Raw genomic sequence first — 16,352 nt, forward strand, 5'->3', positions numbered from 1 at the left:
CAATCCTTCTAGGAAAATGTTTTGTGGACAGATGAAGCAAAAATAGAACTTTTTGGCAATGCAAAGCAACAGTTTGTTTACAGACAGCGCAATGAAGCTTATAAGGAAAAGATCACCTTGCCTATAGTTAAGCATGGTGGAGGATCCATAATCCTGTGGGGTTGCTTTTCTGCGTCTCGTACTGGAGGCCTTGACCGTATCACAGGAATCATGAAATCAGAGAATTATGAAGAGATTTTAGAGCAAAATGTCCTACCCGTGTAAGATCATGGGTCCTCGAGCTAGACAATGACCCAAAGCACACATCCAAAAGCACACATCGAAAAGTACACAGGAATGGTTGAAAAAGAAAAAATGGACTCTTTTAAAAAGACCAGCGATGAGTCCTGACCTCAATCCAATTGGAAATCTTTGGGATGAGCTGAAATCTGCCATTGGGTAAGAGAATCCTCAAACATTCAAGAGCTTGAACAAACTACAAAGGAAGAGTGGGAGAAAATTCCAGCTTGGAAACATTTGGAGGCTATCTACAATGCCAAAGGGTGTGCAGTCAAGTATTAATAAGGGGTGCCTTTATTGCTACACATGCTGTTTATTCTGTTTCTTCTTTGAAATTGCAACATGGAAGGTGAAAAACAATGTTTTATGGTTGTTTTACTTTGGACCACTAATTAAAAAATCCTGAGGACATAACTTTGGTACATTTCCATTTATTTCCGAAGATATTGTACAGGCTATGAAAAAAAGGAAGGGGTGCCAATAATGGTGAGCAGCACTATATTGTGGTCAGAACTGTTGGATGCCATACAAATATTTGTATGTTCTTTATAAAGAATTAGATTGTGGCATAAAAACTCCTGTGAAAGTACGATCATATTCATGTTCCACATTAACAAAGTCTGCCCCCTCCCACTTCCCTTATCTCAAAATCGTGCTCTTTACTCACCTATCTGGCAGTTCTGACTGAATTTTGCCTCATTCAGTTTGTGTGCATAGAGGGGTGATTCTCACTTGCTTAATTTCAAAGGCTAAAAATAATGTCTCCTGTCCTCAAACAAGGGACATATGGTGTGCAACATGAACGCTCTATTACAGATTGCTGGTTACTAATAAGGCTCAGATCTTGGTGCTGGAAGAATAAACTTGTATCTAAAATTGCCTTCCTGCAGTCCGGAAATGGTGCCGCCTGATGTGAAGCTCATACCCCGGGTGCACTTTTTTAAGGGTATTTGTCATTTCTTGACTTTAGCAAATTAGATAAAGGGGTAACAGACTGCAGAACTTTTTATTATTGTGTTAACCTCCTGCTTGAGTGGAATACAATTTGTGCATATTCTTGAAGTTCGTCTCGGCAGCATAGTCTGACACTTGAACTATACACCCCGTGGTCCCTGATGAATGAACTGCCTGCTAATTAATGCCATATGTTGCAATGATCCATATCATCCAAATCTACAGTTTGCCAGCACCATTTGTAAAGCTGGTACAGAAGTGAAATTCCAAACTTGTAGGAAACTTTGAATCTATAGTACGGTACATTAAGTTTTCATCACTTGGCTGCATTATTCATGCTGTCCTGATACCCTGCAGATAGGTTATGAGCTGGTTTGTATTCTCATTTCTGCCAATAAGGACGTAATGATAAAGAATCAGGAGGAAAGATGAGTCACCTTGACATTCCCTGCTCAGGCGAGTAATGGAGACTCTTCGATGATGTCTTTTGACCTTTTCTGTGTAGTTTATTGTACCACATATGACATGCAGAAAGTGATGGTGGAATGAATAGAACTTGCATCAATAGTTGCTATGGTGAAAAGGAAGCTGCAAGTGTTTGCTAATACGATAACGTGTTCAATTTTCCATAGCTTGTGGAGATATAACTGAAACATAGATTTCGTTAGCTTGTTTCCTTTTTTTTCAATTATATAATTCTAGTTTACTCACTGGATTTTTTTCTGCACGTCATTCTCCGCAAGGAGAAATATTACCCCTAGATACCTCTCTGACGCTTCTCATCCAGCCAAACCAGAACTCACACTTTGCACTGACGAGGGGCAGTACCCCGAAACACAGTGTCTGCAAATTGAGTTTCTGGTTTTGGCTTTTTATCCTAAGTCATGTGATAAGGCTCGTTAAAGGGTCACTATTGACTTTTAGGATTGCTACTTCCTGTAGGTGGCACTAGAGTTCTAGTCCTCTTTCTCTCTGAAGACTGAAGAGACAATTTGGATTTTTTTTGTGATTTTTTTTTTTATTTTTTTTTATCTCTTATACCACTCATTCTACAACAAATAAATATTCAGTGCTAATTTATTACTGGAAAAACTATTGGTTCATTTTTTTCCCCTTTGGAATAGTTCATAGCTAATGATGAACTAGCATGTTCTGTTAGGCATTCATCACGTGTATTAAAGCTGTCAAACAGTCGAAATCATACACACGGAGTAACTCAAACATAACATTCAAGCACGCCGCAAATACTCGGCGAGCATGCTCTGGTGCTCGCCGAGTAGGGTTAACAGAACGCGCTCGCTCATCACTATTCATAACTAGTATTTGAGCAAATGTGCTTGGGTAAGGCGTTATCAGAGCACGCTCGTGTGCTAACCGAGTGTCTTCGGTGTGCTCGAAAGATATGTTCGCGTCGTCGCGGCTGTTGGGCAATCCCTGGATGTGTTCTGGCTGTCTAACAGCCGCGAGACATGGAGCCGCAGCAACACAAACATATTTTTCGAGCATGCTGAAGACTCTCTATTAGCACACAAGCGTGCTCGGATAACACCTTATCCGAGCACGTTCGCTCAACACTATTCATAACATATTGATGAACAAGCATTCTTTTATTATAAAATTGTTATACATTTGCCAAAGCTCAAGCAATGCCTTGGATCTACTTTGAAACATAATGGTATGTTCACACAAAATGATTATTACATGCAGATTTTGGCATGCAAGAACAATTCACTTAAAATCCACCTCTCGTTGACTAAAATGGAAAATCTGTATTAGGCTATGTGCCCACGATGCACAAATGCTGCATATTTTTTCGCTTCTCCCTGGCAGGAAAAACATGCAGGATTTTACATGCGCTTTTCCTGCCAGGTAGAAGCGTCTTGTGACAGGTCACGCGATCGCTGACGTCGGCGGTCGCGTGACCTGTCACGTGACTCAATGACGTCACCGCAGGTCCTTTCACACCACCTGTACCCATACAACAGACCAGACGGAGCAGAGAAAATAACGGGGGCCATCGGAAGGTAAGTATAATCTTTTATTTTTTATTTTTAAATTATTTTTTTTAACAGGTTCTATGGTACCTGAGTCTGGAGGAGAGTCTCCTCTTCTCCAGACTCGGGTACCATCCACACATAGAATCGCATAATATTCGTATGTGCAAATGTGCTGACACGGATAATACATGTTTCAATGCAAGTCAATGGCGGCAATTACGCTGCGTGTCTGCAAAATTAATGGACATGCTGCGTATTTTTCCGCAATGATAATCCGCAGCAGAAATTTCCACTGCACATGCGGATTATCATTGGGGACCATGGGGCACGTATTACCAAGCGTTTTTTAAGCGTTTTCGCTGCGGAAATTCCACGGCCTTAGTGGGCACGCAGCCTTAATGGTCAAACACTTCACACTTTTTTTCTACGCAGCTTTAAAGACCATGTTGCATGGACGTGACAGGTCACTTATTTAATCAGATGTTGTAGTAAAAGATGGTGATTTGTCACATGTAAAATTAGACCAATCTACAATTAGGTCCAGAAATATTTGGACAGTATACAGTAAACATATTCAAAATAAATTTTATATAATCAATATGACCTTAAAGTGCAAACTTTCAGCTTTAATTTTTTCACATCCTACTTTGTGTAAAGGTTTAGGAATTACAGCTCTTTAATGTGTAGCTGCCTCTTTTTCAAGGGACCAAAACTAACTGGGCATCTATCTCAAAAGCTCTTTAACGAACTGCATGGGCTATTCCCTCGTTAATCCATAATCAATTTAGCAGGTAAAAGGTCTTGTGATGAATCCAGGTGTGGCATTTGCATTTGGAAGCTGTTTCTGTGAACCCACAACATGTGGTCAAAAGAACTCTCAATAGAAGAAAAACAGATCATCATTAGGCTATGTGCTCACGATGCAGAAATGCTCTGGATTTTACATGCGTTTTTTATGCCAGGGACAAGCGGATGTGAAGCGTTCTTCACATGCATTTCCGCATGCGGGTTGACAAGCACTTTCCAAGCGATTTTAGCATCACTTTGAAAGTGCTTGACAACTTGGTCACACTATATAAATCCATGCAGCCGGCATGGATTTATATAGTGTGACCGAAAGAATGTTAAAAAATAAAAAATAAATATATACTTACCTTCTGATGGCCCCCGGAGTCTTTATTCGATGCGTCTCGGCTTGCCGGCAGCTCGCGGTACACTGAAAGGACCTGCCGACGTCAGCGGTCGCGTGACCCGTCACATGACTAAATGACGTCATGGCAGGTCCTTGAGTCCACCGCGATCTGCCGGCAAGCCAGGACAAAGACACCGGGGGCCATCAGAAGGCAAGTACAATGTTTATTTATTTATTTTTTTACTGGTTCTATGGTACCCGAGTCTGGAGGAGAGCCTCCTCTTCTCCAGACCCAGGTACCATCTGCACATTGAAACGCATGTAATCCGCATGTACAGATCCAGTGATGCGGATTACATGCGTTCCAATGCAAGTCAATGGCGGCGAAAACGCAGCGCTTCCGCAAAATAATTGGTAGTGCTGCGTTTTTTTAGGCAATGATAATCCGCAGCGGAAATTTCCGCAGCATGTGCACAGCACATGCGGATTATCATTGGGGAACATGGCAGACCTTCTACAAAGCGTATTTTAAACGTTTCTGCAGCGGAATTGCAGCTGCAGAAACGCTTAAAAAACGCATCGTGGGCACACAGCCTTAGGCTGGAAAAAAAAAATGAAATCCCTCAGATGGCAGAAATGTTATTAGTGGCCAAATTAACAGTTTGGTACATTCTACAAAAATAAACAAACGTGCACTGGTAAGCTTGGAAACTCAAAAAGCCCTGGATGTCCACTGAAGAAAACAGTAGTGGATGATTGCAGAATCCTTTCTATCGTAAAGAAATACCCCTTCACAACATCCACCCAAGTGAAGAACACTCTCCAGGAAGTAGGTGTTTCAGTATCCACGTCGACCATAAAGAGAAGACTTCATGAGAGCAAATACGGAAGGTTCACCACATGGTGCAAACCATTAATCGGCCTTAAAAATCAAAAGGCCAGATTAGACTTTGCCAAAAAACATCTAAAGAAGCCAGCCCAGTTCTGGAAAATCATTCTTCGGACAGGTGAAACTAAGATCAACCTGTACCAGTATGATGGGAAGAAAAAAGTATGGAGAAGTCTTGGCAAGGCTCAAGGTCCAAACCACACCACATCCTCTGTAAAACATGGTGGAGGCAGTGTGATGGCACGGGCATGCATGGTTTCCAATAACACTGGGTCACTAGTGTTTATTGATGCTGTGACAGAAGACAGAAGCAGCCTGATGTATTCTGATGTGTAGAGAGCTATACTTTCTACTCAGATTCAACCAAATGAAGCAAGGTTGATTTGGACGGCGCTTCACAGTACAGATGGACAATGACCCAAAATATACTGCAAAAGCAATCCAGGCAAAGAAAGGGACTCTGCCATTGCAGAATATTTCAATCACCATATCTCAACCCCATGGCGCACACATTTCACATGCTCAAGACAAAACGTCGGAAAGACCCACAAACAAGCAACAACTGAAATCAACTGCAGTAAATGCCTGGCAAAACATCACAAAGGAGACAATCCAGCGTATGGTGACGCCCATGGCTTCCAGACTTCAGGCAGTCATTGCTTGCGAAAGATTCTCTACAAAGTATTAAAAATGAACATTTTATTTATGGTAAAGTTAATTTGTCCAATTACTTTTGAGCCCCTGAAATGAGGAGGCTTTGTAAGAAAAATGGTTGTAATTCCTAAATGCTTCACAGGATATTTTTGATCAACCCCTTTAATTTCTCCCTGTGAACTACAATCTAAGGCCCATCACTTGAGGTTTTTTTTTCCCCAAGTTCCTTTTTAGTTTTCTGGGCTTATTGTATTTGACGTTTATTTGAAATAAATTCATTAAAATGGCGCACACTGTTCATGAACAAAAAGTCACAAAAAAGGGTCTTTTGCTTGATGTGCACAAAATCACTCTGGGGTGTTACAGGAATGGAGTTGCACCAAATTTTGTGATTTTAAAAAATCGCAAATAATCAGCTGAAAGCATCTGAAATAATGAATTGGGCGCAAACACAAAACTAGGCAAAAAACAGGCACCAAAGCAATGATGAATCGGGGCCTAACTCTTTTGAAAACCTTCTGCATAAGCATGAATGCACTGCTGAGGCACCAATAAATTCTACGTTAAGCATTGCTTAACAATTTCTGAAATACACAGTACTCATTAGTAGTTTGAGGATGATACAGTAGCATATATTTTACTAATTGTCGTAAAATGTGTAGATGAGATGTCGCATTGTGGTCTAAATTGATTAGAGGTTGTCCACTACTTTACCATTGATGACCTATCCTTAAGATAGGTCATCAATGTCTGGTTGGTTGGGGTCCAACATTCGACACTCCAACCGATCAGCTGTTCGCGGCTGGTCGGAAATACCCAATAGCTGAGCTGCTCCGTCTTCTGATAGTGACCGCGGAAGAATACTGTACATTCGCCTCCTATTGATTTGAATAGGAGGCGGATGTGCTGTACCCAGTCACTCCCACTATCAGAAGACTAAGCAGCTCCGCAATTAAGCATTTCCGGCTGGAGGCCACCTACTTCGAGAACAGCTGATCGACGGGGGTGACGGGTGTCCGACCATCCGATATTGATGACCTATCTTAAAAGGGTTTTTCCACGAATATAAAAATAATTTTAATCAATAGATCTTAGAAGAATAAGAATCATAATGATGATCAGACCATGTTCCTGTACACGGTCAGACGCAGCCATTACACACTACACAGCAGGGGCACATTTATACCATTATCTCAGCACAGGAACATTTTATTTAAACACATTCAATTGTGGAAATTATTATTATTCCAAGATCTATTGATTAAAATTAAGTTTTGTTTGTGGGAAAACCCCTTTTAAGGATAGGTCATCGGTGATTAAAGTAGTGGACAACCTCTTTAAGTTATGCTCTAGTATTTATAAAAAAATGTAATGGGGACCCTCTGGCTTCCACTCTTCCATTGCTGGACTTTTTTATGAGATTCGATTTATAGAGCTGTTTCTGATTAAATGTAAGTGATTTGGAAGGTGAACACTGATGACAATGACACTTATGGAAACTGGGAAAATATTATGTTTCTTGGTTTGCATGGTGTGAAAAGATGGAAGGCATCTGGTCTGAAGGGGAAAAGCAGATTCTGGATGAAGATGTGAAATACCGGATTGCAGTTATCTATCTATCTATCTATCTATCTATCTGAACTTTAATGACTCATAATACTGATCGTTTACATTTGTAAGGATAGTCATGTTTTTCAGTGAGGGAGTGTATATCTGGCCAGATATCTTATGTCAATATATCAGAAAGTAACCAGATCTGAAAATGGCTGTATGGTTTAATTCTTTTTTTCTTTTTCTTAGTTGAACAAGTTCCTGTGGAACCATACAACATCCCTTTGTCGCAGGCTGAGGTGGTTCAGGAAGGAAGCGATGTTACTTTATTATCTTGGGGTACTCAGGTTAGTATACCACACTCGGCAATTTTCAGAACTGCCATTGAAATGAATGGAGAGAGCACACATTCGTGGCCACCTCTCTATTTCTGGCAGCACCTGCAGGGGCACAAGTTCTATTTCAAATTTATAGCATATCCTATCGATTATTTCTTGAATGTCCCAGGTGGGACAACCCCTTTAACATTGTTTTATAGATACTGTAACATATCTGAATAGAGTATGAAGTTACACATTTATTTGTTTTATAGAGCTATAATTATTGGAAGGTGCATTATATCTAGCAGTCAGGACAACAGGATGGCATATACACTACTGACAAAAATGAAAAATGTAGGGATATTTGGCTTTCGGGTGAAATTTCAGGATGAACCTAAAAAGCACTCTAACCTTTTCAAGTGAATTTAATATGACCTTATCTAATCTTTTGACTGCACTTGTCCAACTGTTCAATGTTTCAGTACTATTTGCACAACTTGCTGTTCTTTAACAAGGAGCCTAATGACAAAATTCACAACAGGTGTTTGATCCATGAATCGGCCAATACATTTTGGGGTTCAATTAGAATTGGTATTTAAACAGTTCTCCACATCATGCTGTTCACATTTTGACATCATGAGACTAAGACGACACATCAATTGATGAACAGTACCTCGCCAATGCGAGGTTTCAAGCAGGATGTTCTCAGACGAAAGTGGCCACTGAGCGTAGAGTGTCACAGAGTGTCATCAGCAGGTTGCTACAGAGAGACTGGAAGAGTCAGAGAAAGGCAGAGAAGTGGACGTCCTTTGGCCACATCCCACACTGATGACCCCCTCATTGTGAACAAGGCCCTTTGGAACCGGATGATGAATGCCACACAACTCGTGTCACTTCAGACCATTCAAAACAGTTTACATCAGCATGGTCTGCGTGCTAGACGACCTGCAAGGGTCCCTGACCACACCACCAGGCAAAGGTGTCGTCGTCTTGCATGGGTCAGGGAGCATCTACGTTGGACAAGGAACCAGTGGGCCTCAGTGCTGTTCACTGATGAAAGTTTAGTCACACTGAGCAGAAATGATGGCCGCCAGTGAGGCGTCGAGGAGAGTGCTATGTATCAACCACTGTTGTCACCAGAAGAGCCTGGTGCTATTGTGGGCAGGTGTATCTAGTCAATACAGAACTGTCCTACACTTTGTGAATGGTAAACTGACAAGCCCTTACTACATGAATAACATCATTAATCCAGTCATTGTGCCTCTAATTGAACAACACAGGCCTAATTTCATCTTCATGGACAACAATGCTCCAGCTCATCGAGGTCGCATCATTAGGGAACGGCTGCTGGAGATTGGGGTACTTCAAATGGAGTGGCCTGCACTTTCTAAAGACCTGAATCCCATAGAAAACCTATGGGATCAGCTGAGACACTGTGTAGAGGCTCGTAACTCTGTACCCCAGAACCTCCATGGCCTGAGGGCCGTCCTTCAAGAAATGTGGACTGCTATGCCTCAGCAGACAATAACTCGACTTGTGAACAACATGAAACATCGTTGTCGAGCTGTAATTGATGCTCAAGACCACATGACAAGTTGAGACATTTACATTTTTTGATGGGGTATACCCACCACTGTTCGGATTTTGTTTCAATAAATTGTTTGAGATGAGGAAATCACCATTGCTGCTCTACTTAAATGCCCTACTTTAAATATCACTGTAGTATGAACTTTTTAAGTTTTCCATACATTTTGCCCGAAAGCCAAATATTCCTAACGTTTTGTAAGTAGTATATGTTCTTCTGTGTTTTTGCTATATTTATCAATAAAAAGGTTGTCCAGTATTGTGTATCGATGACCTTGGAATAATTGATTATAACATTGGTGGTGGGTCTGACATCCGACACCCCCCACCTATCAGCTTTTACCACCTCTGGCAGAGGCCGGATGAAAATAATTTATGAAGTCGAACACTACAGCTTTATACACTGTTGATTGACTGCTGCCGGGTACTACAGATTAGCTCCTATTTATAAGAATAAATTGGTTACATCCATCCTCCAGCTGACTTGTACCTTGAATTTTCAACAGTCGTCGCCCCCCCCCCCCCCCCCCCATGTTTCATTATAACTTTTCAGTTGTATCTGAACTAGTGGGTGGAGACTAGTTGCTATGATGTCTCCCATGCACAGTATACAGAGACTTGAGGTAAATCCACCAATTGTAGGGATTTACTCATTTTTAGGCAGCTGGTAGCATTCACACAGGCACGTAATTTCTGGGTCAAACGGGGAGGTTTATTGAAGTGCATAAACTTCCAGCAGAAAGGAAAACAAACAGCCGTTCTCCGGCATAAAGGAACAAAATAAACAGTCCATATACAGGCACATGCGGGCTCACCCGTTCAGATAAATGTCCTTCTGTCTCTCAAGTTTTGTTAGAGAGACAATCATCAAGAGGTCTTCTCACCTCTCCTGCCAGACACAGACCACCGTCATTCACCCGTGCTGCAATCCTGGCTCTTCACCTGGCTCCGTTTAGTCTGCAACCCCCAGCAAAATCTACACACTGCACAAGTGACCTACCTCCTGCTTCTAGTAAAAAGCTATGCAGGTGCCTCTAATCAAACCCTGCAGAGTTGGGATTTAATCCTGTCCTACCTGGCTTTGCTACTATATATATTTATTAGTGCAAAGTAAGATTTCCTAAATTAAGATACTGTAGAAGGTAAAAAGTCTCAACAAAATGGTTAAGCTCATGAGCTAAAATATGATTAAATATTTCACTGGATATGAAAATGTCAAACTATGATACATATGTCTCTGTAATAAGCAAATTGGATGCTTGTTACCTTCCGCTTCTCTGGATTTCATTTACCTCTGCTATGATTTTGGCACTTGTTAACCTTTCATTTTTATGTGATTTACTTGTTTTTGCTGACATGTAGCCGAATGTTCTTTTTTAGGTTCATGTTCTTCGTGAAGTTGCATCTATGGCCCAAGAAAAACTTGGCTTATCCTGTGAAGTGATCGACTTAAGAACTATTTTGCCATGGGATATTGAAACAGTCTGTAAGGTAAGCGATATGACATCATGAGAACATTGGAGTAATCAGTTACTTGAAAATGGGCAGGAAGTATTTAATATGTCTTAAAAGAAAAATGTCATTTAAAAGTATGAAGAGCTAGATTTTTTCACTAATTCAACGAGAAGTCTGTGTATTATTAAGCTCAATTGTACATGAAGCAATGGATTTCTTTTACTCATACTGTTCATTTAAATTGGTGGTTCATGAGATCAATAAACCACTTAAAGGGAATCTGTCACCCCCCTGGGTGATATCAGAACTCTACTATGGCCATACAGGGTATAGAAAAGTTAATCTATACTTACCTGTATGGCCCATAGTAGAGGTCTGATTGCAGAGAAAAGCGCTTTAATCAATTCTTTTTTCCACAGGCTTGGCGTCACTATCAAGCTCCGCAATAACCCAAGAAAAACTAGCTGTCACCACCAATCGTTTTTACAGGCCGATTGCACACCCGTCTTTACACTTTATATATTTAATCCGAAAAGTAGGCAGTGTTTTTAAAAAATATATAAAAGGGGACAAACAATACAGTATATACAATTACATGAAATAAAAAGGGATAACAAAAGAAAAGTGCTAGATCTGATGTCATGGAAATGACGCAGATCTTAGCGGAGGGAAGCTCTCCTTTGAAAACGGTAAAGAGCTACAGCGAACTATATCTTCCGGGACTGACTAGGATTATAATTCAGTATCTGTATTTATTAAATAAGGCACTCCCATATAACTCACCTTGGTGAGCTTATATGGGGGCTGGTCAATGAGATGTAGCTAGGTCCCTAAAAATTACGAGATTCACAATTTTCAGGTTACCTGTTCACCTGGATGTCCCAGGCGGGAAATATTAATGCCATAATTCCCATCATGATTTTAGCTTTCCATAGATGGGAAACATGGCATATATACTGTCATCTATCAGTCTAATATTAATTCAGGACTGACTGCAGGTCTCACTGCAATGTAATTACATGCATTGCATTTGTCCCGGGCTCGTGATGCCAAACTATGTCTCCCATAACTATAGGACCTATCCCTGTCACAAAAATACCCAATATTCATAACTGGACTTTGAAGTGAGAGTGTCTGGTAAAATTCCTTTCTGAGTTTTCTCAGAAGGTTTAAAATTGTCACCTCCCAGCCTCATGGATTCTCTGGATCCAGACGTCATGTCTTTTCTCCAGCAGATAACCTACTTTTAATTACCTATTCTGAGCAGGAGTTAATAACTTAACAGGGGTCCTGTGGAGTGTTAGAGTGCCAGCTCTTTTTTCCTTCAGGTTTTGACTTTCTTCAACCCTCAATTATGAGGGTGTCATGTCACCTCTTAAGAGATGGCTTTATGGATTTTGGTCCCATTTTACCATTACATCTATGACAGAGAAACTGATGGTTATCACTGGCTCATAGCTTTATTTATGGATAGCCACCACAGGCAAGGAGGAGGAAGGAGCAGGGTATCAATCTTGTTCAGCATAATGGTATGCCCTTTTTTAGTGCCTATTGCAGTCTTGGACAGTTGAGCTTGCCACACGTTTTCTGGCAAGCTACAAAGAGTCCTTAAAACAGTTCATAAGTTGCCAAGCTACCTGAATAGTCTCAGCCTCATGGATCCAATGGAAAACATCCATAAAGTGCAGGGCATGGCTTGACTCTCCTTTGAAACATTCATTTTGTTTTCTAGAGTCCTACAGGCACAGTCACACACAAAGGAAGATGGCAGCAGTGTGGTGGAATCTGGGACTTCTTTGCTTCCCTAACAGGGCTTCTTGTACTTGACAAGCAGTGACCTGGGAAGGCCAGGCTTGCGCTGTGTTTTGAAGGCTTTCTTTATGCAGTAGTCTTTCACTTAGCTGTAAGCTGCCTGAAGCTCCACATTCTAATATACATATATAATATATTTTATATAAGGTATATATATTTTATATATGTGTGTCTCTGAGGGCAAGGCAAACTCCAATCCCATGGCAATGAATGCTGCAGGTCTAATGTTGGGGGTTGATCACAGAAACTCTCATAAACGCCCAATGATCTTCATCAACATAGATGGAAATTTAACACAACTAATGTATGGGGAAAGTTGTAGAAGTTGCCCGTGGCAACTAAATAAACACATTTTTTCGTTTTCCAGAGGCTCTTTGAAAGCTGAAAGTAGCAGCCTGGTTGGTAGTTTCTTCAAGTACACCATTTTTCTTTGTACCAGTTTTGATTGACCCTAGATCCAGTTAAATGAATACCATTATCTTCAATCATTCATAGAAACAACATGATAATGCAGGAATCCGTGTCCTGTGACTGTCCAGGATATGTTTTCCCTATGGATGACCGCCCCATTGTGAAGATCTGTATTTTCATAGGCTTATTTTTTATATGTTCTACAATGCCTCACATCAAATTTTTAATAGTTAGAAAACCCCTTCAACAAAATGTTGTGAAAAGCAATAGTTTTGAATATTAAAATGTAACCTTTAGGCTATGTTCACACTAGGCGTTTTTTCAGCAATTTTGTTTCTGCAGCTAAACCTGATGTCTTGGCAGGAAAGAAACTGCGTCAAAAACATAGGTTTTGGTGCGTATTTCAGGATCCCACCACAGAAGCATGAACACAGGTCAGCAATTCAAGACATATGTGAAACCATAGTAACCAGAATTTCAAATGTAACAGTAGGGGGAGGTGAATTGTTCAGGAATAGTTTACCTAAGACATTGGCAGCATGCAAAGCACAAAATACTGATGACACAAAAACCAAGGTGTGTGCATGAGATTTCTGAAATCTCCTAGACTTTGCTGGTACTGCAAAACGCAGCTGAAAATTTGCATTAAAAAAATGCCTAGTGTGAACATAGCTTTAAGGGTATGTGCTCACAATCAGGAAATCGCAGCATTTTGGAAGCAGCGTATATTCACTGCACATAGAACGCTGTGTTCAATCACGCAGTTAAATCCGCATGTGTTCATGTTGCGGCTCGTAAACCCGCGCCGCAAGTGAGTATACGCAGCGTCAAATAGAAGCACAGTGGGCATGGGATTTCTATAAATCCCATCCATTGTGCTTGTGAAGCAGAACGCAACGTCTTGGCTGTAGTGCAGGTGAACTGCTTCCAAAACGCTGCTATTCCTAATCGTGGGCACGTACCCTTATAGGTCATCTAATATAATAAGCCTGGTCATAGACAAAAGAGCAACTGGATTTATTATGTTGGACAATAGCAGGGGGTGTATGCATGTTTTTATTGCATTCATTGGATATTGGTGTGCTTTATTTTTGTCACATGTCTGTTTGTTAGTTTTGTTCTATGGTTAGGCTATGTGCCCACAATGCAGAAATGCTCTGGATTTTTTCCTGAGCATTTCTGCATCTCCCTGGCAGAAAAAAAGCATGCAGATTGTACATGCGGATTGTACATGCGGATTGTACATGCATTTTCCTGCCAGGGACACGCAGAAGTGAAGCGTTCTTCACATGCATTTCTGCATGCGGGTTGTAAAGCGCTTTCCAGGCGATTTTAGCATCACTTGGAAAGTGCTTGACAACTTGGTCACACTAAATAAATCCATGCAAACGGCATGGATTTATATAGTGTGACCAAGTTAATAGTTGAAAAAAAGACTAAATGACGTCATGGCAGGTCCTTTTAGACCATCGCGAGCCGTACAAGAGACCAGGCGCAGCTGAGAAAAGACCGGGAGCCATCAGAAGGTAAGTATAATGTATTTTTTTATTTTAATTCTTTTTTTTTTTTTTACAAGTACTAGAGTACCCAGGTCTGGAGGAGAGTCTCCTCTTGTCCAGACCCAGGTACCATCCGCACATTGAATCGCTTAATATCCGCATGTGTACATGTAGTCATGCGGATATTAAGCGATTCCATGGCGGTGAAAACGCCACAATTACGCAAAATAATTGGTAGTGCTGCGTTTTTTTCCGCAATGATAATCCGCAGCGGAAATTTCCGCAGCATGTGCACAGCACATGCGGATTATCATTGGGGAACATTGCAGGCCTTCTACCATGCGTTTTTTAAGCGTTTCTGCAGCGGAATTGCTTAAAAAACGCATAGTGGGCACACAGCCTTATAGTGTCAGTCTTTTTGTCTATGACCAGGTTTATTATTTTAGAGGACCTATTAAAAGTTATGTGTTAATATTTCCACTTATTGCTTTGCACAACATTATTAGGACCAGTGGGCCATCAATTTATGATATTTATCTGCTATTTATACCCCTTCAACAAAATCCAGCTATTGTCAAAATGATTTAAAAAAAACAAATAAATAAATAAATAAATAAAAATAAATTAAATAAAAAATTGTACCCTCCCCTCCCTGCATGCCAAAACTTGCAGGTTCCATCAGTAGATTACATGTGCCATGAGTTTGGACTCGTTCCTTTCTCATATGTTACTGCTTGCTCCAGTCAATGTGTTTTTCTTTGATTTTTGTTCCTCATTTCTCTCCTTCAGTAACCCATCTGGAAAGCGTCTAAGAAAGCCATAAAACACTGGCTGTTACTTGTTTAGATTGGGTACAATATTTTCTGCCTAGTATATTTTTCCCTGTTCTGCAGAATAGCCAGTGATTTTATTGTGTTTTTCTTTCCTAGCCACTGTCCACATAATTACAAATCTACTTTTTAGGTTTCTTCTTCCTATGAGCCAGTGTTTTCCGTTTCCTTCTTTGTTTCTTTTTGTCGTAGTATTAGCAGACATCCCTTCTTCCTTTGTACTCCTTTATTATGAGATTAATAGCTGACGTTGGCTGGGACCTGCTTTTCTGATTAGTGAAACACTTTACCAGCTAATATATGAGAATTTATTAGGTGCTTTGTGATGATAGTGGGTTGCGTACTACAAGGTTCTTGCCTGTTAATAAGGTTCAGCAGTTAGTTAATATATATAATAATTCTAGCTAGAAAATGGAGCAGGAATCCTCTTTTCTGTGACAAGAAACTATATGCTACATGGGTGGGAAAGGAAAATGAACGATTTTCTGTCCTACCCAATGGAACTACTAACTACAATTCGCATGATGCTTTTTTTTTCTCGCAGATTTCGATTTCAATAAAATTTCGCATGAAAGAATATTTTAGTACCAGTTTAAAGCATATGATGTGCACCGAAAATAAAGCATCCTCTTTTTAATGTGTTACATTAGATAGTTAAGTACCTCGTGTCCCCCATGGAATAAAATTTCATTGTATTTATAATATTTATTATATAATTGTATTATTTTTTTTATAGTGATCCTAATATAGTGAATTCTAAAAAGTAGCATGTGTACTACTATTAAAATGGAGTGACGTGCGAAAAGAAAATTTGGTAATAATATGAGCACATAGAAAAGAAAAACTATCCAACAGGGGGGTGGTCTTTGTTCAGAGACCCCTGTGATCAGCTGTTTATGAATGGAAAAGTGGATATCATTTGTTAATTTTCTTTGTAGCATTGTAATGAAAGAATACGAATTGAAAATTATGATGGGATTATCCA

The 16,352-nt window shown here is 40.3% G+C and overlaps 1 protein-coding gene across 2 annotated transcripts in view; it reads left to right on the top strand.

The window, feature by feature from the left end:
- The window catches only part of BCKDHB (branched chain keto acid dehydrogenase E1 subunit beta), a 199,847-nt gene that overhangs the window by 86,280 nt on the left and 97,215 nt on the right, over positions 1 to 16,352 (top strand). For both annotated transcript variants that reach the window (XM_073675617.1, XM_073675616.1), the window contains exons 7-8: positions 7,706 to 7,803; positions 10,741 to 10,851. In XM_073675617.1, the coding sequence (XP_073531718.1) occupies positions 7,706 to 7,803; positions 10,741 to 10,851 (209 nt within the window). The remainder of the gene's footprint in view (positions 1 to 7,705; positions 7,804 to 10,740; positions 10,852 to 16,352) is intronic.

The sequence above is a fragment of the Phyllobates terribilis genome, unplaced genomic scaffold (genome assembly GCF_046119375.1).
Source record: "Phyllobates terribilis strain yellow unplaced genomic scaffold, ASM4611937v1 Scaffold_3__8_contigs__length_932513732, whole genome shotgun sequence".
NCBI lineage: Eukaryota > Metazoa > Chordata > Amphibia > Anura > Dendrobatidae > Phyllobates > Phyllobates terribilis.